Below are 24,344 nucleotides of genomic sequence, written 5' to 3' on the forward strand. Positions count from 1 at the left end.
GTTGTTGATATTATCAGAAATTTCTACCATTACTGATTCATGCTAAGTTTCCTATTAAATTGAATCATCCCTAGTGAAGCTACTGATTTAATTTCTATCTAGCCAAGATAATATTTAGTATTTTTAATAGAAATTTTCAACTACAGGTTCCTCTTTGATCTGGGCCTCCTGGTAGCTCCCACTTCTCTGATTTCATGTTCTGTTGTTCATGCAACTCTAGCCACGCTGTCTTCGGTGCTGTTCTTTGAACATGATAGACAGTTTCTGCCTCAGGGTCTTGATTTTAAATGCTTTCTCCCCTTTATCTACATGGCTTGCTTCCTAACTTCATTCAGGTCTTTACTCTGATTTAACTTTCTCACCGAGGCTTTCTCTGAGCACCCTATTTAAAATTGTAACCCCACCACCCACAATCCCTAAATGCTTTCCCAGCTTTATTTTTCTCTGTTGTACCTACCATGATTTAAATACTGTATGTTTGACTTTTTTTTTTAATTTGCCTGCCTTTCACCACAAGAATGTAAGCTTTATGTGAATAGGAATTTTGTTCATTGCTGTATTTCCCAGTGTAATTTCTCACATGTAGTAGATGCTCAGTAAATATTTGTTGAAAGCATAAATGAATACAAGGTACTGCAGGATTGAGCATAAAAAGAAGTGCCTATAGGGAAAGTGAATACCAAACAATTATCTTGTTGTGTAGTTTTTCTTATGTTGTTTCGCAAAATATGATGAATTTTATTCATCCCTTTCCAAGAAATACTTGCCCAGGACCAACTATGGACAGCTTCCGTTGGCATGTTTATAACAATTCTGAACTCAACAAAACCTTTAAATGACACGCATTTATATAGACCCTAAGTTTCTAGAGCACTATGTTGGATTTTTTGCACTAACCTGGGAGTCAGGGTTTCTGGCTCCTATTATCTGATTTTTGTTTTCATCTGTAAACAGAGGTGATTGGAAAACACTAACATTTGTTCTAGCTTAATCTAAGATTTTATGATTTACTTCAGTGTAGCTTAATGAAATCCTTTATGCCAATTCTATAATTATTTATTAAACTTTGGAAAACTGCTGGGATAGGGGAAATGCAAAAATGGGAAGGAAATATTGAATCTTTCAGAAATGCAGAACCACAAGGGTTTGCTCTGGAGGTTGTTTATCAGTATGTTATATCCTTTGCCTGCAAAAGAAAATAGAGGCTTCAAAGCCATATGAATGTTTGAGCCGTGGATCAAGGCATGTGAATTGGTTCTGTGAGTAAATCGTTATATTTTAATATCAAAATACTCTGGATGTGTGTCAATAGGGATTTTTTTATGTATTTGTTTTAGTCCAGGGAGTAGTTCCATTTTTGAATGATAGTACACAAACTTTAAAAATTATTTATGAGGGCACCTGCGTGGCTCAGTTGGTTAAGCCTCCAACTCTTGATCTCAGCTCAGGTCTTGGTCTCAGGGTCGTGAATTCAAGCCCCGTGTTTAGTTCCACACTGGATATGGAGCCTACTTAAAAATATATATATAGGGGCGCCTGGGTGGCTCAGTAGGTTAAGTGGCCAACTTCGGCTCAGGTCATGATCTCACGGTCAGTGAGTTCAAGCCCCGCGTCGGGCTCTGTGCTAACAGCTCAGAGCCTGGAGCCTGTCTCAGATTCTGTGTCTCCCTCTCTCTGACCCTCCCCTGTTCATGCTCTGTCTCTCTCTGTCTCAAAAATAAATAAACGTTAAAAAAAATTAAAAAAAAAAAAAATATATATATATAATGATGATAGACTTTGCCTTCAAAATAAGTCTTCCTGTTGTAGTGAAGTAGAATTCTACCAAATTTACTTTCAATTATGAATAAGATTAAGTACTCAGCTTAGAGTATTGATTGGTATGGAAAATAATAGGAAATATTTTGGATGACATTATTCTCAAAATTGTCTTTATGCCTAGATGTTATATTTTATACACCAGGTATGACATTGCCATATTAATTCTTTCCTGTTCTCTGGCACTGTGGTATTAGAGTTCTTACTTGTTCTCTAAACTAGTAGTTTCCAAGCAGCATTACCTCCAGGAGCTGTTTAAAAGTATTCTTGGACCCCTACCCTCAATTATTTGGGATCAGTAGGTACAGAATTGGCTAGGGATTCTGTGCTTTTAATTCTGATGCATGGCACAGTTTGGGAACACCTGTCCTAAACTGACGTGGTACAATATATTTGTACTGCAATTCAGTAAGAATGAAGTAGGATCATGTGTAACTTAACATTGACAACCCCATGAGATTCAAACATCCTGAGACTTTCATAGTAAGGAATGCAAAATCGTATAATGTAAACAGTATGATAATAAATGAAAACAGCTTCATGTATTTTGAACTCAAATAAATAAAATCTGGAACTACAACTCTTTCAGATATAAATCCACAAGAAAGTGTTATCTAAACCGACTGTAACATAAAGGTGCTTCTGGTTGGAGTCCAATACATTTGAGGCCACATATAAAGGCAGAGAGGTTGGCTCAGCCTCTGACTTAAGCATATCCTAACATTTCACAGCATAGTTAAATAGAGTTTACTAGTGACCTTCTATTAACAATGTATATTTTTATTTTCAGGTTATATAATTATTTTAGAATGGAGAAATGCAAGTAATATTTTGAAGGTAACATCAAAAACCACCATATATCTTAAAGTAATCAAAACCCTTAACTCCTATATTAGACGACCATAGTAAATTCTAGAGGGCATGTGGCAGTCATGTGGCTTTTCTGATTAATTGTGTTTATTGATAATGCTTCAACATCTAACAGTGAAGTATAGTAGCCTAGAGACTCCTTCCAAGAAGCTATAAAAAATATGAATGTTCTACCCTCTTCTGCCTATTCATGAGTTAGTTCAACAAATAACTGTAGTGCCTGTTGTGTTCCACATACTGCTTTAGGAGCTGGTACAGATAATTGGCAATCGTGACACAGGTAATAGACACATACGATAAATATATAACATGCTGATTAGTATTAGTCATATATATTAATCATATATATTAAAGATTAATATTTTCTTAGAAGAAGAAGCAAAAGTGAAACTATTTTGCTTTTTTGTTAAAAAAAAAAACCACCTGAGTTTAGGAAAGGGAAGTTTGGCATAAAAAAGAAGCCTTATTCAGTTAACATCATAGATATTTAATCACTGCTTCATGAATGAATGTGTGGAAACTTTTTTCTGCAAATTTAGTACACACAAAATTGACTTGGTAATGGAAAACAGTAATATTGTTTTAGGTCTAGTACCAGAAAACCTGTACCCTGCTCTGATTAGGCTCTTTGCAGAAGTGTTGTGTCAAATTTGGGGAGCCACTTTTTAAGAGAAGACAGGATAATGACAAATGAGGAAACCATGTCAAACTGGAATCAGGACTGGGAATACTTAGCATGGAGACTCTTTGCAAGATTCTGCAGATAATTTAAAAGGCTGCCTTGTGGGAGAGAAAAGGTAAAATTTAGTCTGTATTGATCCAGCCAGATGAGTGGATTGAAGTTCTAAGAAACAGTTTAGAATTTTATAAAAGGAAGATCTTTATCAGCAAAACTCTCCATTAAACTTCCCTGTCACTGGAAATGTAAGAAAAGCCACAAGAGTATATATAGGTCTTTAAAAATTTGACAAGTAGCATATGTAATAATTATTTTGGAATAAAAATGTCCATGGTATACAATATCCTTTAATCCTGAATCATAATGAGTAAAACTTGATGTAAATACTAGATTTTTTTTAGTAGTGTGTCTGTTGTTGAACTTTTTGCATGGTACCTATCACAATGAAACATTGCCCCAGAAAAATGATAAAAAATTGTATCCCTAAACATACTTGCAGAAAGATGAAGCCCAACACAAGTACTTATAGTACAGTTCTAATAAGAAAAGGGAAGTCTCATTAGTTTATTGACGTTGGGCAAGTAGTGTCTTGTCTTAATTCCCTACCTCAGGGAATTGTGAGATTAAATGAGTTCGTATTTGTAAAATACTTAACCAGTAAGTATTTGGCCCAGGGAAGTAAACATTAAATAGTGGTAGTGGTTGTTATTTACAGTTTTAAACTACCTAGAGGCATTATTTGAGAGGTTAGTATTCTAATCTAGATGAGTTAATTTGCAGTATCTGTGGTTCTGTTTTCCTCTAGTCACCAAGCATTCTTCACTGCAGAACTCTGCAAGTTGCCTTTCAAATCACAGCTAAATGTAGTAAATCCTCATTTACCCAACATTGTTCAGGGGGAAATTGTTTAGCATAAGTGAAACACCTTCTGATTAACTTCCTAAAATGTAAACTTTTAACCATTTTTAACTTTTGAAACAAGTGTATCACATACTTTCCTGCCTTTTTAAAACAAAGACCCTAAACATGACTTTAATTTTTTGATGAGTTAGTGTTATATGTATCTATAATTAAATAGTTGTTTTCATTTATTTTATTTTGTTCTTCTCAGGCAGCTGTCATTTTTTTTTTCTGTGGTAAAGCCTTTTTAAACACTCCCAACCACTTTCTAATTTTCTGTGTCTAATCTGTTCTGGATTTGGAAACCAGATATTCAGGCTTGCTAAGAATTGTATGTTAAAATGATTAAGATGTCTGGAATTCACTTGAAAATAATTAACAACTCCCCTCCCTTCTTAATTATTCAAGCTGGGTGATGGGCACTTGAGCATTTATTACTCTGTTCTAACTGCCCTTGTACATGTTTGCAAATTGTCATAATAAAAGTATTTTAAAACCACCATTAAAAAAGGAATTGTATGGTAGCTATATGCAGGCCTAAGTATATTTATTTCTTAATTTTTATCTTTATAAGGATTCACAGGAAACTTAACAGTATTTGTCTTTGGACAGAAGGACTGAGAGCTAAGGGAAAGGGATGTTCACTTTAGAAGAGTTTAAGACCTTTTTTAGCTTCGTGTGTGTGTGTGTGTGTGTGTGTTTACTGTATATCTAGTCAGGAAGGAGGTTCACTTTAGTAAATTCTTCGAATTCACATCTGTAAATTGAAAATACTAACAGCATCTAACTTGGAGAAACATGAGACTTGTGTACCTCTGTATTTTAACATATTTTTTGCTTTATTTTAAATGGTTTAAATGGTAGCACTGCGTTCTGTGTGAGATGCTGAAAGAGCAGTAAAAAGAGCTCTGTAATGGCTGTTTTAAACTTTTGAGAATTCTTGTTTGGTATCCAAATCTGGGCTTAAAGGGTCACTAATTGATGTTTGCAATGTTCCCTGTCATCTCTCCTCTTGATGGCTTGCTTACTGCCTCTGGTACAGCTAAGCTAACTCTTCACTCTTTCTTATGCTTTGCTTTCTTCCTAAAGCCTTACACTCCTTGTTTCTTTCTTTCTTCCTTGATTTAAATATTCTGTCCTTTCTGTGTTTACTATTATTGAGTGGAACATACAAGCTGAACCGCAAAGTATAAATTCGATTGTAAATTGCCACTGGATATACTGGATTCACAATTAAGCATTACCTGAAGGTGGGGAGTATAAATTGTTGCCTTTTTGGGAGGCAATTTGACAAAACCTAGCATCACTTAAAATGTACATATTCTTTGTTATAACAATTTTTCTGCTGGGAAATTATCATAAAGTTATAGTCACTCTTGTACTAAGATGTATGAAGAAACTGAATGGTGTCTGAGTGAAAGAGAAAAAGGAGTTTGGAGTAAGAGGCAGACTTACCGTTTATAGTATAGGTCTTCTGAAATTCACCTTTTTCCTTTACCTTCTACAGTTACTACTTTTTATGTTAAAGAGAAAATGTAGGGTAAAAAAAAAAAAAAACCTTTTACCACCTGTGGATTACACAGCATCTACAGGTGCTTATTCCTAATGGATTTTCTGGATTTTATTTTTCTTCAAGGGTCAACAATGCTGATAGTAGGCTTCTTCATTGCTCAACTTGACTTTGTGTAGTATTTTGATAACCCTAAATTAATCATTTGATAATTGAGTCCATTTCTGATATTAGGAGTTTTTATAATTTTATTACATAAATGTGGGTGTATGTGTATCTATTGCATAGATGCATTTATCCTTCCTGATCATATTCCAAATACACATACCTGTTCTTAATCCCAACTCCATTATCTGTTGACTACCTGTTTTTCTATGTTCAGGTACTTAGGTATGTGTCTATGTATGTATATAGGTATACACACTGACATAAGACATGACATACAAAGTGATTTTTTGGTTGTAGTTTTTTTTTAAATTTTTTTAATGTTTATTTTTCAGAGAGAAAGAGAGAGAGAGAGAGAGAGAGAGAGAGAGAGAGAGAGAGAGAGAGAGAAAATGAGTGGGGGAGGGACAGAGAGAGAGGGAGACATAGAATCTGAAACAGGCTCCAGGCTCCGAGCTGTCAGCACAGAGCCTGATGTGGGGCTCCATCTCACAAACCGTGAGATCATGCTCTGAGTTGAAGTCAGTCGCCTAACTGACTGAGCCACCCAGGTGCCTCTGTAGTTTCTTTTTCTTTAAGCCTGATCATATTATACTCATTTGATTGCATATTGCTTTTTTTTCAGTCAACAACTGCATTGTGCAGATCCCCACCAAGTCACTTAGTAAAACTGATTTATTCTTTTTAATGATTGCATTGTGTTAATTGATCAGAGTATATTGTAATTTATTCAGCCATTCCTGTATTGATTGAAACAACTCTGCTTAGGGTGCCTGACTGACTCAGTCAGTAGAGCATGTGACTCTTGATCTCAGAATTGTGAGTTCAAGCCCCACATTGGTCATAGAGCCTACCTTGAGAAAGAAAGAAAGAAAGAAAGAAAGAAAGAAAGAAAGAAAGAAAGAAAGAAAGAAAGAAAGAAAGAAAAAGAAAAGAAAGAAAGGAAGAGACAAACAGTACTGTTTATACAGACAAGAAATTGGAAAATAAGTGACAGTAAACATCTTTGTATATATTACATATGATTACTTGTATTTCTGTATGATAGATTCCCAGAAATTGGACTGGTAGGTTACAGGTAGAAGGAAGTACTTTACATTTTATACATGATACCAGATTTCTTTCCAAAAATGGGGCACCTGGGTGGCTCAGTCAGTTAAGTGTCTGACTCTTGATTTCTGCTTAGGTCATGATCTAACTGTCGTGGGATTGAGACCTGCCTCATCAGGCCTTGCACTGAGCTGCGGAGCCTGCTTAGGATTCTCTCTCCCTGTCTCTTTGCCCCTCCCCTGTGTGCTCTTGCTCTCAAAATAAATAAACTTTAAAAAAATACACAAAAGGATGTCATAATTCATTTAGATGATAAAATATGACAGTACTTTCTTGAGATATTATCAGTCTTCTAAATTTTTGCTAAAGTGCTGTCTCATAAGAACCACTTAATTGTTATTTCACTTTTAGTAAGTTTGAGTATTTTTTATAAACTTGATAATTTGAATCTGCTCTGTCTCTACATGTCAAATATTTTTTCCAGTTTAATTGCTTAGTTTGTTGATACTTTTTTCACTTTTTATGTCTAGGAAATTTTGAACTTTTATGTCTGCCTGTCTCTTCAAGTTTTTGCTCTTTGTTAAGATTATTTAAAAGACATATCATCTTATAAATTTTACTGTAGAATGTGTTGCTGTGATTTATTTTTTTCACTTGTTCTTCTTTATCCCACCTGGAGCTCTTTTTTTTTTTTTTTTTAATAAATGTAAGATAAAGATCTATTTTTTTTTTGCTTGATAATCAGTTTTGTGATGATCATTTGAAAAAATAATTTATCCTTTACTGCAGAAGTAGAATTTAACTTCTGACTTGTACATTTTTTCATATGTGCTGGAATCTATATTTAAGGCTTTTATTCTGTTCCACTCATCTGTGTGTCTGTTCTTAAACCAGTGCCATATTGATTTGATTATTGTCTTTTGAATGTATTCTGATATAAGTCAGTGAAGTCTATTTTTAGTTTTCTCCTTTTGCTCAGGTTTTTTGGTGATTCTTGGACTTTTTGCTTTATAACTTTAAGTTCCTATTTTTAAATTAAAAAAAAAACAAATCTTTTGGCCTTATTTCTCAATATGGTCATGTATAAATATTGGGAAAAAGTACTGTGAATGAAATATTTTTCCCATTATTTTTGTATGTGTTAGTTTCTAAACTAGAGAATTTTTTTTTTATTTTTGAGAACTTTTTAAAATTTTAACTGTATTGTATCATACCTCTTATTGATAATTTATTTTTATTTCAATTTTCTTTTACTATAATTGCTTGCATTTTCTAAGTATTCCATCAGGTCATTAACAAAAAGGTATTTTCTCTTTCATTCTGATATTATGCCAGTTAATTCATTTTCGTGTCTTAATTAGTCCCTATAGTCTTTAAGTCATTGTTGAATTTTAAAGGGGTTAGTGGGCTTCCTGTTCTAATCCCTAATTTAATTAATTTTATTGATTGATTGATTGAATGAGTAATGATTCAATGATTCATATGATTAAAATAACAAAAATTAACTATGAATAGTCTCCTTCCCATCTTTTCCCTTATCGTTTCATTTCCCGCCCTGTACTCAAAGTAACCACTGTCACTGGATCTCTTCCACAGATCATCAGATTTCCATATAGAAGCAAGTTCTTGATCTATACATAAACACACATACCTCTGTACAATGTATGTACAAATTTATTGTATGTTCATATAACCTTAATTTTATTTGAAATGGTTATCGTGTTTTGCTATATATGATACTACTGTTCTTTTTTTCAGAAATGCTTAATTTTTTTGTTTTATTTTTTTCCATAGAGCTTTATTAAAAAGCTGAGGGGCGCCTGGGTTGCTCAGTCAGTTAAGTATCCTCTTGGTTTCTGTTCAGGTTATGATCTCACAGTCGTGGGATCAAGCCTCACACTGGGCTCTGTGCTGAGCATGGAGCCTACTTGGGATTCTCTCTCCTCTCTCTCTGCCCCTCTCCCCTGCCAGTACTCTTTCTCTCTCTCAAATAAATAAATAAACATTTAAAAAATGGTTGCTGAATTGTATCAAATGCTTTTCAGCATCTAATGATACGATGATATGATTTTTTTCTCCTTAATTTGTTGATGTATTAGATTATGTTGATTAAAAAAGAACCACTTGTATTTCTGCAATAAATTATAGTAGTATATTATTTTTGACATGTGCCTGGACTCTGTTGTCTAATTTTATTTTTTTAAATTTATAATTACATTTAATTTTTTTTTAATGTTTATTTATTTTTGAGAGAGAGAACACATGTGTGCAGACACAAGTAGACTGCACTGTCAGCACAGAGCTCAACGTGGGACTTGATTTCATGAACCCTGGGAGATCATGACCTGAGCTGAAACCAAGAGTGGGATGCTTAACGGACTGAGTCTCCCTGGCGCCCCTAGAATCATATTTAACTTTAAAGTGAAATCAGTTTATGGGTATATTTTATGTACTAGTACCTTTATTAGATTTTTGCATTGAATTATTTTTACTTGATAAAATGACTTGGAACATTTTTTGTATTTTTCTGTGGTTTACTTTTATTAGAATTATGGTTTTTTTTTTTTTTAATTTTTTTTTTTTAATTTTTTTTTTCAACGTTTATTTATTTTTGGGACAGAGAGAGGCAGAGCATGAACGGGGGAGGGGCAGAGAGAGAGGGAGACACAGAATCGGAAACAGGCTCCAGGCTCTGAGCCATCAGCCCAGAGCCCGACGCGGGGCTCGAACTCACGGACTGCGAGATTGTGACCTGGCTGAAGTCGGACGCTTAACCGACTGCGCCACCCAGGAGCCCCTATTTTTTTTAAAGATTAAGAATCTACTGAGAACCCAGCCCAGTGTTGATGTTTTTCTATAGTAGATTTTTAATTACTTTTAATTTATGGTGTTTTGTTCTACTCAATTCATTTCTCTTGGGTCAATTTTGATATTTTCTTTTTTTTTCAAAAAAAATTTTTTTTTAACATTTTATGTATTTTTGAGACAGAGACAGAGCATGAACGGGGGAGGGGCAGAGAGAGAGGGAGACACAGAATTGGAAGCAGGCTCCAGGCTCTGAGCCATCAGCCCAGAGCCTGACGGGGGGCTCGAACTCACGGACCGCGAGATCGTGACCTGAGCGGAAGTCGGCCGCCTAACCGACTGAGCCACCCAGGCGCCCCAATTTTGATATTTTCTATTTTACTGGGAAATCATCTTCTCTTTCAGGTTTTGAAATGAATTGCCATGAAATTGCATTTGTCTTTTTAAAATTTGTCTTTTCTTAATTATCTCCTATACTTGTGGTTGTATTTCTCTTTCATTCTGAATCTTGTGAGTTTTCACTCCTCTTGTTCCCTTTTTTTTCCACCCACTCATTAGACTCTGATTATTTAATCATCTTTCAAAGAGCTACCTTTTCGATTTATTTATGTTCTCTATAAAGTCTTTACTTCTTATGAATTTTAAGTAATATCTCTTAGTTTCTTCTTCCTAATTTATTTTGATAAATTTTGTTTCTTTTCTCATTTCTTTTTTAAGTGTTTTTCTCCCTTGCCTTTTAAAAATATTAAAATTCTTTAAGGCCATCAATTTACTTCTGCATATAAATTTTACTGGATCACATGGGTTTTAATTATGATTTTATTTATATATTGTCATAGCTTACCACATAGAGGATAATTTCCCTTTTGATTTCCTAATTGATCCAAAGATTATCTAGTGTCATAGGTTTTAAGGAAAGATATTGTAATTTTTTTTTGAAAATTTTAAGGTATATATCTCTGAAGTTAATTAAAACTTTCATTATGACCATGTTTATGATAAGTCATGGTAGTGAACATAGGAAAATCTGTTTTTGGTTAGAGGGTTACAAGGTAGCTTTTAAAAATCATGTTAATTGATACTATAATTAAATTTATATTCTTTCCAACTGTATTTGTCTATTCTAAAAAGTATACTGAAATTACTGTATATTTCTATTTTTAAAAATAAATTTATTAAAGTTCTAGCAAATTTTGCTTTCTTACCTGCTATGTTATTTTGTGTATACAAGTTTGTAACTCTTATATTTTAATCATAAACTGTATATTTTATAATTATATAATCTTTCTCTTTATACTGATAAGTACTTTTGACATTAAAATTATACCTTGACTGATACATGTTTCTCTGCAGTTACCTGAAAACAAAATACTCTTTTCCCCCAAAAGATGCTCATTGCTTTCCTTGCTGGCTCCTTGACCTTGAAGAGATGAGACTTTTAAGGGTATTTTTATTTTCTGCCCCTCTTCTTTTTTTCCCTTGAGCCTCTTCTTCCTTGTGAGATCTTGGAAGTATTTTTACTTCTGCTTACCTTCATCTCACCTGTCTACAACTCTTTTACTTTGTATAGTTTAGAAATTTATTAAAATTTCTTTTATGATATATTCTTTGTTTCAGGAGTCTTTATCATACAAGTTACACATTCCTAGACATTTGGTTATTATTTAAATGTGTATTATATAATAGAAACTGGAAGTTTCATTGCTTACAGTATTATCCTTTCTCTTCATCTTCCCTATTACCACATCTTTTATTCTGGTTTGTTTTTTCTTAGTTAGAACCTTTTCTTATTTTTCTTAGTTGGGATGCCTGAAAAAATACATTCTCTGAATTTGTACATATTTACAAATTTTTTTCTCATACCAAAATGTAAGCTTTGTTGGTACAGAATTATTTTATCTTTGTCATCTGAGAATGTTCTTCAACACACACTCTGTCTCTCTCTCTTTTTAAAGTACAAAAGATGAAGAGTCCAATGAGGAGCTGATTCTTTAACTTTTATAAGTTACTTGCTTTTAATTTTATTTTTATTTTTTTAGAAAGAGACAGAGCATACACAGGAGACAGGGACAGGGGGAAAAAAAGAGAATCTTAAGCAGGTTCCATGCTCAACCTGACGTGGGGCTCAATCCCACCACCCTGGGATCATGACCTGAGCCAAAATCACCAGCTGTGTGCTCAACTGACTGAGCCACCCAGTGGCCCCCTAGGTTACTTGCTTTTTAGAGCTGAATGTGATCCAGTATCCATGAACTTTTATCCTTAAAACCTTCTTAAGCTCAGATTTCTTATGCTTTAAGTTTTTTGAGTATAGTTGATACACAGTGTTACATTAATTTCAGGTATACAACATAGTGATTCAGCATCTCTTAATGTTATGCTATGCTCACCACAAGTGTAGCTATCACCTGTCACCAAACAGTGCTTTTGCAATATCATTAACTATAATCCATATGCTGTACCTTTTATTCTCATGACTTATTCATCACAGAATAGGAAGCTTGTATCCCACTTTCCTCCCATTTTGCTTATTTATCCCTTCACCTCCCTTCCCTCTGGCAACCATCAGTTTGTTTTCTGTTATTTATAGGTCTGATTCTGATTTTTCTTTGTTCACTTATTTTTTAGATTCCATACATGAGTGAAATCATATGGCATGTGTCTTTTTCAATCTGACTCATATCTGACTCTCTGGGTCAATCCATGTTTTCTCAGATGGCAAGATTCCATTCTTTTTTATGGCTGAGTAATATTCCATTGTATGTATATGCCACATTTTCTTTACCCATTCATTTATCAGTGGACACTTAGGTTGCTTCCATATTTTGTCTATTCTAAATGATGCTGTAATAAACATAGGGGTGCATATATATTTTTGATTTATTGTTTTTTATTTTATTTGGGCAAATACTCAGTAGTGGAAGTACTAAATCATAAGGTATTTCTATTTTTACTTTTTTAAGAAACCTCCATGCTGTTTTCCATAGTGGCTGCATGATTTTTACATTCTCACCAGCAACACAAGAAGGTTTCATTTTCTCCACATCTTTGTCAGTACTTGTTATTTTCTGTTTTTTTTTTTTTTTTTTTTTTTTTTTTGGATAATGGCCTTTCTAATGGCTATGATCTTAATATACATCTTTATTTAATTATTAAACTCATTTAAAAAAAATTTTTTTTTCAACATTTATTTATTTTTGGGACAGAGAGAGACAGAGCATGAACGGGGGAGGGGCAGAGAGAGAGGGAGACACAGGATCAGAAACAGGCTCCAGGCTCCGAGCCATCAGCCCTGAGCCTGACGCGGGGCTCGAACTCACGGACCGCGAGATCGTGACCTGGCTGAAGTCGGACGCTTAACCGACTGCGCCACCCAGGCGCCCCTTAAACTCATTTTTAAAATAAGGTATAAAAAAATCTGTTTTCTATGTAGAGGGGGCTTTGTGACAATGAGCTTGAAAGTAGAGAACTCATAACACCGTACTTCCTTGCTTTTTTAGAATGTTTTAGTTCTATTTTATTTTATTTTATTTTATTTTATTTATTTATGTTTTTTTTCTTTTTAACTTAGAGAACACACAAGCAGAGGAGGGGCAGAGAGAAAGGGTGAGAGAGAGAGAATTCCAAGCAGGCTCTGTACTGTCGGTGTGGAGCCTGATGCAGGGCTTGAACTCATGAACTGTGAAATCATGACCTGAGAGATGCTTAACCGACTGAGCCACCCAGGTGCCCCTAGAATATTTTAGTTCTACTGAATATTTTAAGCCCATTTATATCTATAATATGAATGACATAAACACAGTGATTTGCAGTTACACAAGTCTGTATCAGTAACTTTATATCAGTTTCCTCACTTGTGAAATGACAATCTTTGGTGATTTACTTCTGAGATTGTCTGATTCACTTGTACCGTGGTCCTCATACTTGCATAATAAAGGTCAGTCAGGATTGTTGTGAGGCATTTACCAGCCCTCTGAAGATTGTGGAAGGATTCTCTTTCTAGTCTATATATTCCTCACGTATACATGTAAAAGGCCGTCAATAAAGGTCTATTTAATCCCTAAGCATACCTCATAGTCTCCTTTAACTGTTCCTTCTCCCCAAAATCTTTCCTCCACGGATTCTCACACTTCTCTTCACACTTTGGTTTGGTGGAAGTTTTATTCTAATCTTCAGCTAACAGCTGAGATCTCACTCTAAGAAGTCTTCCCAGTTCTCTGTAGCCTAAAATAATCTCTAAATTGTTACTCTCAGAAACCTTGTATTTTTAGTCTTATCACATTATGCATGTTATTATAGAGGTAGGGGTGTGTGTGTGTGTATAATTTTTATTTGACCTTCTCCTATAGTTTAATATGCTCCTGCATTACTGGGGTCTTATCTTACTGTTATGATTTTATGCCTATCTCAGGGCAAGTAGGTATTTAGTGTATTTTTTTAATGTCTATTTATTTGAGAGAGAGAGAGAACGAGCAGGGGAGAGGCAGAGAGAGAGGGAGACACAGAATCTGAAGCAGGCCCCAGGCTCTGAGCTATCAGCACAGAGCCCGACGTGGGGCTTGAACATAGAAACCGTGAGATCATCACCTGAGCCGAAGTCAGACACTTGACCGACTGAGTAACCCAGGGGCCTCAGAATTTAACATATTTTAATTGGATTTGAGCAAGAATGAAAAGTGTATATTGACCATTAATCAGTTTTGTGGCTTAGTTTTGATATTTTTACAATCAGCAGCATTTTCAGTAGGTTTTCTTTGTACTTCTGTTTTTTTTTAGGACAGGTATTTTTTAAGTCAGCAAGAAAATTAACCACAACAGGAACTTCATTAAAGCTACAATTCAGGATATGCAAATATGAAAGGTTTCTAACTTTACCCTCTACATTTCGCATATATCATTAGTCACTGTTAGACACTTTGGTCTTGCTTAATATAATTCAGTGCTGAGTGTGTATTTTAGTGTGAGAGTTTTGGCATCAACATTTTTAACTTTCGTGTAATTTATAATCTTGACTTTGATTTAATGGAAATTGTTGCCTCTTTAGATTGTGGTTTGAAACTGCTAATAAGTCCAGTCAGTAATACATGATCTTTAGCTTCTAAACCATGAATAGTAGATTTCATTTTTTGTTAAAATCTATGTCTAAATTGAAAGGGGTCGAAGGGTCTGAATGGTGAATAAAAGCAGTAGAATGCTAATCAGAAGATAGAAGTACTAGACTCACTCTATTAATTTACATTGTGTTCAGTAATCTAAAGCAACATGCGTATTAGTCTCCTTTTTAAATTGATAATAACAGCCCCTGCGACTTGAGAGTTTGTGAAGTGCTTCATGACCACCATTTAAAAAAATGTGTTAACTTCTATAGCTCTTCAAGGTAGTTATCAATCATCCCTGTTTTATAGATGCAGACATTGAGACTTAGAGAAATTAAGTCACTCAAGATTTGGCTAGTAGTTAAATAAGTACTAAAATACATGCAAGTAGACCCCAGAATTTATTCCACAGTTAAAACCTTTAGCTGCAATCATGGTTTTTTTGCTTTAGAGGATTCTACATAAATGCACTGATACTGTTATCAAAAAGTTGTCTTGAGGGGTGCCTGGTGGCTTAGTCAGTTAAGCATCCAACTTCAGTTCAGGTCATTATGTCAGGGTTCGTGGGTTCGAGCCCCATGTCAGACTCTTCACTGACAGCTCAGAGCCTGGAGCCTGCTTCAAATTCTGTGTCTCTCTATCTGCCCCTCCCTGCTGTGCACACTCTCTCTCTCAAAAATAAACATTTTTTTTTAAAGGCTTGAATGTCACAATAATATATATGTTCCGTCACAAGTTTAAATGTTTCCCTGGGTGATGTCTGATAACAGATTAAATTTCAGGGGTATGATTTTCATTACTTTTTCCAAGGTAATAATTTTGAAAGCTATCAATATTTTTTTATTTTTAAAATTTTGCTTCAAACCAAGGTTTCACTTAAAATTACAAAATAATTTTTAAAACGTGGCTACTTGATGTTGACTGTTAATATCTTTACGATATGTAATTAAAATTTTTATTCAACATTTGATTACCAAGTATTTCTGAATTTTCTGTCTTTATTCTACAGAATGATAAATAACGCTGATCATCTCTAGAAAGGATATTGATTCACCTCATGTAAAGTATGCTCAGTTCCTTTCCAGTGGTGTAAGTATCTAGTCCTTTTCTTAATTTTATCTCTTAATTGTTTTAATAAAGTGAAGAAATCATTATGATTATGATCCAGAAATGACAGCAGTCATTTGTAGAGTTGAAAGAATTTTTTCATAATTATGTGGAAAGGAATGAATTTTCAAATTACTTTTCTCTTCTGTTTTCAACTTTGAAGTCTGACATTAATTTTCAACTTGAAACTACTCTACTAATTATTTCAAACTGTTTAATAGTCTAGAAACTTCCAAAATAGATGGCTAGCTACTATTCGATTCCTTGTGACAAGCAGAATATTGGAAGCATGTTACTTTAACACTGCCTTTGTATGCAGACTCCTAAGCACCTTAGCCATTTTCCTTTACCTACTGGAGATAATGTAGTTAAGTCTATTAGCTAATCTCATTGGTAGCCTTTCTTTGGAGTCAGGCAAAAAATACAAATTGAGATGGTGGTATTATGTTGAGAGTTTTTTGTTTTTTTTTTTTTTTGTGCTAGGATATGAACTGTAACCACTAGTTCATATTAAATAGGCCTCTGAATAAAAGTATTCCGGGAATTTCAGATATTAGAGAAGATAAAGTATCTATTAGCTCATTAAGTGCATCTTTGAAGTCTAATGCAGAGTGCCTTTAGCATAAGTATTTTCTAAAATTTGGTGTAGTCTATGTTTCGATTAAATTCCTTCCGTTTTGTTTCACAGTTCTCTAATCCAGTAAGTAGACATTAACATAGATTTTCTTTATTATTTAGGTTTTTCATTAAAGTTTTTTCCTGTCTCATTGACTCTATCACATATCGAAAAGTCTCTGGAATAGGCCCAAGTGATGTAAACTGTAGCCTGAATTTTTGGTAAATAGCTATCTTTGGGAAATGGCAAGGCACTGCATTGCTTTGGGACTTAATTTCCTTTTTTCTTAATGATATAATTGCTGATAGCTATTTTTAATAGCCATTAGAATGTAAGCATCATGAGGTGAGGAGTTTTTGCTTGATTAGTTCCTTGTTGCATCCTTTCTTCCTTGTATAAGGTCTGACACATAGGGCATATTCAGTAAATGTTAGTTGAATGAATGATTTTTCTCTAAATGGTGTCCAGATCTCTGATTCCATACCTAATTTATATTTCCTTCTATAAACTTGCATGTTTTTACTTGAATTTGTTTCCCCAAACATGTATGAGGTGGCTACAATAAAAAATGTCATCTTAATGATAATTTAAAAGTAATTATTGTAAAGTGTGATTGGCACAGTGAAATATAATTTTGTTTCTCTCAAAGTCTTTTTATATATGAAAGAACTTTTTTATACTGCTGTCTTTTTTATACTGCTTTTTTATACTTTTTTTATTGTTTTGCTTTAGTCAGTTCTCCTATTGGTTTGAATTATAGAATCATCTTAACATACTCAATCCCCAGTAAATCTTCATTTCTTACTTATTCTCACTTCCTGTCATTTTTAAACTTTAAGACTTCCACTCCTTTGATGGCAATAATAATTATGAAAGAGGTTAATGTGCCATAAATACTAAGAAGGGCCTGAGTACATCTTTAGTTGAATATTATGATTAGAATGTGTTAGATCATCATGTGGTAAATACCATGTATGCAAAACAAAAGTATCTTATGACTAGATCATATTTTGCTTAATCATTCTAGATGAAAAGATAGCAGAATCAAACTGAAGAAAATGCTGTTATTTAATAAAATCTTATTAACTGTTAATGCTTTACAAGCAAGGTAGTAATGTCATTTTTGCACAGGTGATTTCAAGATTAATCATTTGTGGATGGTTTAACCTTCTTTGCTTTATATGTTTGTAGAATTTAGGTTTTTTTTTTTAAATATTTTTTTTTTAACGTTTATTTATTTTTGAGACAGAGAGAGACAGAGCATGAACGGGGGAGGGTCAGAGAGAGGGAGACACAGAATCCGAAACAGGCTCCAGGCTCTGAGCTGTCAGCACAGAGCCTGACGCAGAGCTCAAACTCACGGACCGTGAGATCATGACCTGAGCCAAAGTCGGACGTTTAACCGACTGAGCCACTCAGGCGCCCCTGTAGAATTTAGTTTAAGAAAGTGTTCTGGACCTCATGGTTATCTAAGAAGGGTTTAGGTGCATATCCAAGTAGGGATAAAATTTATTATAAAATAGGTTTACTATTATGGTCTGATACAGTATCGTCTTTTAGAGTATCCGTTTATGAACTGAGCCATAATTCCTGAATTTAATTGTTCTTTTCTGCTTTAAACATTGTGTTACTGCAGTGTCAAAATTCTTCTCACATCATTTTCAATTATTGTTGGCCTGAGTCTGCATTCAGATTAGTAATTTAAAGTGAAAGATACTCCTTATCCTGTGAATAGTATTTGTGCTACAGAAGAAAATTAATTCAGTTTTTACACATTATCTTTTTTTCTGCTTATAAAAGAATTGCTGGTATTGTGGACATAGATGAACTTTGTAGGTCATTTACTGCCATAATTTCAGGATTACGTGCTTTAGGTAAATTATAAGAAACAAAGTGTAGAAATGACAGAATGTACCTTTGTTAATGTTAATGCACATTGAAATACTATTCTTGATATCTAAGAAAACTTCTAATCTTGGCATTTTCTCAGTGAAACATAGTACCTTCCTTCAGTGTTATGTGTAGGATTTGATCCTGCTCATCATGCCATTGTTATTCTACTCTATAGTGATCATACCTTCCATTCTAGCAATTGTAGATCTTTTTACGTTAGGTATATCTTTGTACTAGGGACCTCTCTTGGTGCAAGGCACAAACATCTAATTTAAACAAACTTTGGGAGGAAATTTAAGCTCTTACATCACATACAGTAAGAGCAGAGATATAGCAGGGTCTCAGGAATTGCTAGAACAAAGAATATGAACACTGCAGAGCTTTCCCTTTTGCTCTGCATTTCCTGCTATGTCTGCTTTATTCTGCTACAAAGTGGCTTCTTCCACAAGGTGAAGAATGTACCAAACTAATGTCTTCCTGCAACTGAGCACAGTTAGAGCGACTGTCCATCTTCCTGCTGGTCTAACCTAAATATTTTGATGAAAGCAAGACTTGACTTCCTTGTGTACCTACCCCTGTGATTGGAAACAGTGAGGCATTCTAGGCAGACAAAATAATACACATTATCTCCTTTTCTGGCTGTTATCTCCTTTTATGGCTTTTGGGATAAAAGTGTTTCCCATAGTCAGTTAATCTGAAATTACCTAAAATACTAAATTGTTTTAGATTCTGTGTGAATTGTTAGTTTTGATATTTCCAATACAAGCTTTAGGATGGATTCTTTTCAGTAATTGGTTAAATTCACATAAAATTTATTTTAGCTTTATGCTAACATACAGACTGCTGCTCCATACAGAGAAAGGTTTGAAGAATTGTATACAGATACTATTGTATTGATTGATTTTTTTTTTTTTTGTCCATATAATAAAACAGTTTTTGAAGTCTCATTTAAGTAAGGTCAGTTTTGGGGGCACCTGGGTGGCTTAGTTGGTTGGGTGTCTGACTTCGGCTCAGGTCATGATCTCACAGTTTGTGAGTTTGAGTCCCACCTCAGGCTCCATGCTGACAGCTTGGAGCCTGGAACCTGCTTCGGATTGGGTGTCTCCTCTCTCTCTGCCCTTCCCCTGCTTGCACTCTGTCTCTGTCTCTGTCTCTGTCTCTGTCTCTGAATTAAAAAATAAAAAAAATTAAGGTCAGTTTTGGGGTGCCTGGGTGCTTCAGTCAGTTAAGTGTCCAACTTCAGCTCAGGTCATGATCTCGCAGTTCACGAGTTTGTGCCCTGTCAGGCTCTGTGCTGACAGCCAGAGCCTAGAGCCTTCTTTGGATTCTGTGTCTACCTCTCTCTCTCTGCCCCTCCCTCACTCATAATGTGTCTCTCTCTCTCTCTCTCTCTCTCTCCCTCTCTCTCTCTCTCTCTCTCTCTCTCTCTGAAAGATAAATAAAACATTAAAAAAATTTTAAGTAAGGTCAGTTTATGAAGTATTTTGAAAGCATTAAGACTGTTGTTGGCAAAGGACAGGCCTACTTTATTTACAAGAGAAAAGAATGGTGTATGGAAACCTCAGCCTATCAAATCAGTAAATTAAGGGGTCAGTTTTTTGGATTACTAAAGGGATTGGGCAGTCAATCTTTTATTTTTTAATTTAATTTTTAATTTTATTTCCAGTATAGTTAACATGCAGTGTTATATTAGTTGCAGATGTACAATATAGTGATACAATTATATACTCAGTGCTCATCATGATAATTGATGACAGGATTACTCTTAATCCTCTTCGCCTATTTCACCCATCCCTCACCAGCCTTCCCCTTGGTAACCATCAGTTCTCTATAGTTAAGAGTTTGTTTTTTGCTTTGTCCCTTTTTTCTCTGCTCACTTGTTTTCTTCCTTAAATTCCACATATGAGTGAAATCATATGTATTTGTCTTTCTCTGACTGACTTATTTCACTTAGCATTGTACTTTCTAGTTCTATCCATATTGTTGCAAATGGCAAGATTTCATTATGTTTATGACTGAATAATACTCCATTGTATATCTATAGCACATCTTTTTTATCCATTCATCTGTCAGTGGATACTTGGGCCGCTTCCGTAAGTTGACTATTGTAAATAATGCTGCAGTAAACGTAGGGGCTCATCTATCTTTTTGAAATAGTTTTTTGTTTTCTTTGTGTAAATACCCAGTAGTAAAATTACTGCATCATAGGGTAGTTCTATTTTTAAATTTTTGAGGAACCTCCATACTGTTTTCCACAGTGGCTGCGCCAGTTTGCATTCCCACCAGTAGTGCACGAGGGTTCCTTTTTCTCCACATCCTCACCAACACTTCTTCTTTCTTGTGGTTTTGATTTTAGTCATTCTGACAGGTGTGAGGTGAGATCTTGTAGTTGTTTTTATTTTGTTTGTTTTTTTTTTTTAAGTTTTTTGAGAGACAGAGCGTCGGCGGGGGGGGGGGGGGGGGGGGGGGCGGACAGAGAGACACAGAATCTGAAGCAGGCTCCAGGCTCCAAGCTGTCAGCACAGAGCCCAACGCAGGGCTCGAACACATGAACCGGGAGATCATGACCTGAGCCTAACACAGACGCTTAACTGACTGACAGGTGCCCCTAGGGATCTTGTAGTTTTGATTGGCATTTCCCTGATAGTGATGTTGACCATCTTTTCGTGTGTCTGTTGACCATCTGTATGTCTTTTTTTTTTTTTAAACGTTTATTTTTGAGACAGAGAGAGACAGAGCATGAATGGGGGAGGGTCAGAGAGAGGGAGACACAGAATCCGAAACAGGCTCCAGGCTCTGAGCCGTCAGCACAGAGCCTGACGCGGGGCTTGAACTCATGGACCGCAAGATCATGACCTGAGCCGAAGTCGGCCACTTAACCGACTGAGCCACCCAGGTGCCCCAAGTATGTCTTTAGAAAAATGTCTGTTCAGGGGCGCCTGGGTGGCGCAGTCGGTTAAGCGTCCGACTTCAGCCAGGTCACGATCTCGCAGTCCGTGAGTTCGAGCCCCGCGTCGGGCTCTGGGCTGATGGCTCAGAGCCTGGAGCCTGTTTCCGATTCTGTGTCTCCCTCTCTCTCTGACCCTCCCCCGTTCATGCTCTGTCTCTCTCTGTCCCAAAAATAAATAAACGTTGAAAAAAAAAATTTAAAAAAAAAAAAAAAGAAAAATGTCTGTTCAAAAAAAAAAAAGGAAAAATATTCCATGCTCCTAGATAGTTAGAACAAATATTGTTAAAATGTTAATACTACCCAAAGCAATCTACATATTCAATGCAATACCTATCAAAATAACACCAGCATTCTTCACAGAGCCAGAACAAACAATCCTAAAATTTGTATGGAACCAGAAAAGACCCTGAATAGCCAAAGCAATCTTGAAAAAGAAAACCAAAGCAGGAGGCATCACCATCCCAGACTTTAAGCTGTATTACAAAGCTGTAATCATCAAGAAAGTGTGGTACTGGCACAAAAACAGACACTCAGATATGGAACAGAATAGAGAACCCAGAAATGGACCCACAAACGTTTGGCCAGCTAATCTTTGACAAAGCAGGAAAGAATATCCAATGGAATAAAGACAGTCTTTTCAGCAAGTGGTGCTGGGAAAACCAGACACCAACATGCAGAAAAATGAACCTGGACCACTTTCTTACACCATACATAAAAATAAACTCAAAACGGATGAAAGGCCTAACTGTAAGACAGAAAGCCATCAAAACCCTAGAGGAGAAAGCAGGCAAAAACCTCTTCGACCTTGGCTACAACAACTTCTTACTCAAAAAGTCTCCACCTCCGGAGGCAAGGGAAACAAAAGCAAAAATGAACTATCGGGACCTCATCAAGATAAAAAGCTTCTGCACAGCAAAGGAAACAATCAGCAAAACTAAAAGGCAACCGATGTAATGGGAGACGGTATTTGCAAACAACATATCAGATAAAGGGTTAGTATCCAAAATCTATGAAGAACTTATCAAACTCAACATCCAAAAAACAATCCAGTGAAAAAATGGGCAAAAGACACAAATAGACACTTTTGCAAAGAAGACATTCAGATGGCCAACTGACACATGAAAAAATGCTCAACATCACTCATCATCAGGGAACTACAAATCAAAACCACAATGAGATATCACCTCACACACCTGTCAGAATGGCTAACATTAACAACTCAGGCAACAACAGATGTTGGTGAGGATGCAGAGAAGAGGATCTCTTTTTCACTGCTGGTGGGAATGCAAACTGGTGCAGTCACTCTGGAAAACAGTGTGGAGGTTCCTCAAAAAACTAAAAATAGAACTACCCCATGACTCAGCAATTGCACTACTAGGTATTTATCCAAGAGATACAGGTATGCTGTTTCAAAGGGGCACATGTGCACCCCAGTGTTTATAGCAGCACTATCAACAATAGCCAAAGTATAGAAAGAGCCCAAATGTCCATCGATGGATGAATGGATAAAGATGTGGTATGTATATGTATATACACACACATACCACGCATACATACATACATACATGCATACATACATACATACATACATACATACAATAGAGTATTACTCGGGAATCAAAAAGAATGAAATCTTGGGGCGCCTGGGTGGCGCAGTCGGTTAAGCGTCCGACTTCAGCCAGGTCACGATCTCGCGGTCCGGGAGTTCGAGCCCCGCGTCAGGCTCTGGGCTGATGGCTCGGAGCCTGGAGCCTGTTTCCGATTCTGTGTCTCCCTCTCTCTCTGCCCCTCCCCCGTTCATGCTCTGTCTCTCTCTGTCCCAAAAATAAATAAACGTTGAAAAAAAAAAATTTAAAAAAAAAAAAACAAAAAAAAAAAAAAAACAAAAAGAATGAAATCTTGCCATTTGCAACTATGTGAATGGAGCTAGAGGGTATTATGCTAAGCAAAACTAGTCAGATAATCATAGGACTTTCTCATGTGAGGACTTTAAGATACAGAACAGATGAACATAAGGGAAGGGAAGCAAAAATAATATAAAAACAGGGTGGGGGACAAAACATAAGAGACTCTTAACTATAGAGAACAAACAGAGGGTTGCTGGAGGGGTTGTGGGATGGGGATGATCCAAATGGGTAAGGGGCACTAAGGAATCTATTCCTGAAATCATTGTTGCACTATATGCTAGCTAACTTGGATGTAAATTAAAAAAATAAATTTAAAAATATAAAAACAAAGTCACTGTTACAGAAAATACAACAGAGAAAAAATGATAGTTAAAAACAGTTGAATGTTAATATATACAAAATAACACATATTACCTTTATGACATATAATAAATCTTTTACATAATGTAAAAAAAAAGAAAAATGTTCTTGTCTTCTCATTTGTTAATTGGATTATTTGTTTTTTTGGTGTTGTATAAATTCTTTATATATATATATAGTTAATATAATTTATTGTCAAATTGGCTAACATACAGTGTGTAAAGCGTGCTCTTGGTTTTTGGGGTAGATTCCCGTGGTTAATCGTTTGCATACAACACCCACCCAGTGCTCATCCCAACAAGTACCCTCCTCCAGGCCCATCACCCATTTTCCCCTTTCTCCCACCCCTCCATCAACCCTCAGTTTGTTCTCTGTATTTAAGAGTTTCTTATGGCTTGTCTCCTTCCCTCTCTGTTTGTAACTATATTTTTTTCCCTTTCCCTTCTCCCATGGTCTTCTGTTAAGTTTCTCGAGGTCCACATATGAGTGAAAACATATAATATCTGTCCTTCTCTGACTGACTTATTTCATTCACCATAATACCTTCCAGTTCTATCTGTGTTGCTGCAAATGGCATCATTTCATTCTTTCTTATTGCCAGTAGTATTCCATTGTATA

The 24,344-nt window shown here is 35.4% G+C and overlaps 1 protein-coding gene across 9 annotated transcripts in view; it reads left to right on the plus strand.

Annotated features, from left to right (window-relative positions):
• Positions 1–24,344, plus strand: part of HMBOX1 (homeobox containing 1) — a 197,369-nt gene that overhangs the window by 59,063 nt on the left and 113,962 nt on the right. For 6 of the 9 annotated variants that reach the window (XM_043565063.1, XM_043565065.1, XM_043565040.1 and 3 more), the window contains exon 2: positions 15,903–15,982. In XM_043565063.1, the coding sequence (XP_043420998.1) occupies positions 15,960–15,982 (23 nt within the window). In that variant the 5' untranslated portion in view covers positions 15,903–15,959. Of the gene's footprint in view, positions 1–8,375; positions 8,655–15,902; positions 15,983–24,344 lie in introns of those variants that run through there. The other 3 variants (XM_043565064.1, XM_043565048.1, XM_043565060.1) reach the window with 3 other exon arrangements.

Source organism: Prionailurus bengalensis, chromosome B1, assembly GCF_016509475.1.
Source record: "Prionailurus bengalensis isolate Pbe53 chromosome B1, Fcat_Pben_1.1_paternal_pri, whole genome shotgun sequence".
Taxonomy (NCBI): Eukaryota; Metazoa; Chordata; class Mammalia; order Carnivora; family Felidae; genus Prionailurus; species Prionailurus bengalensis.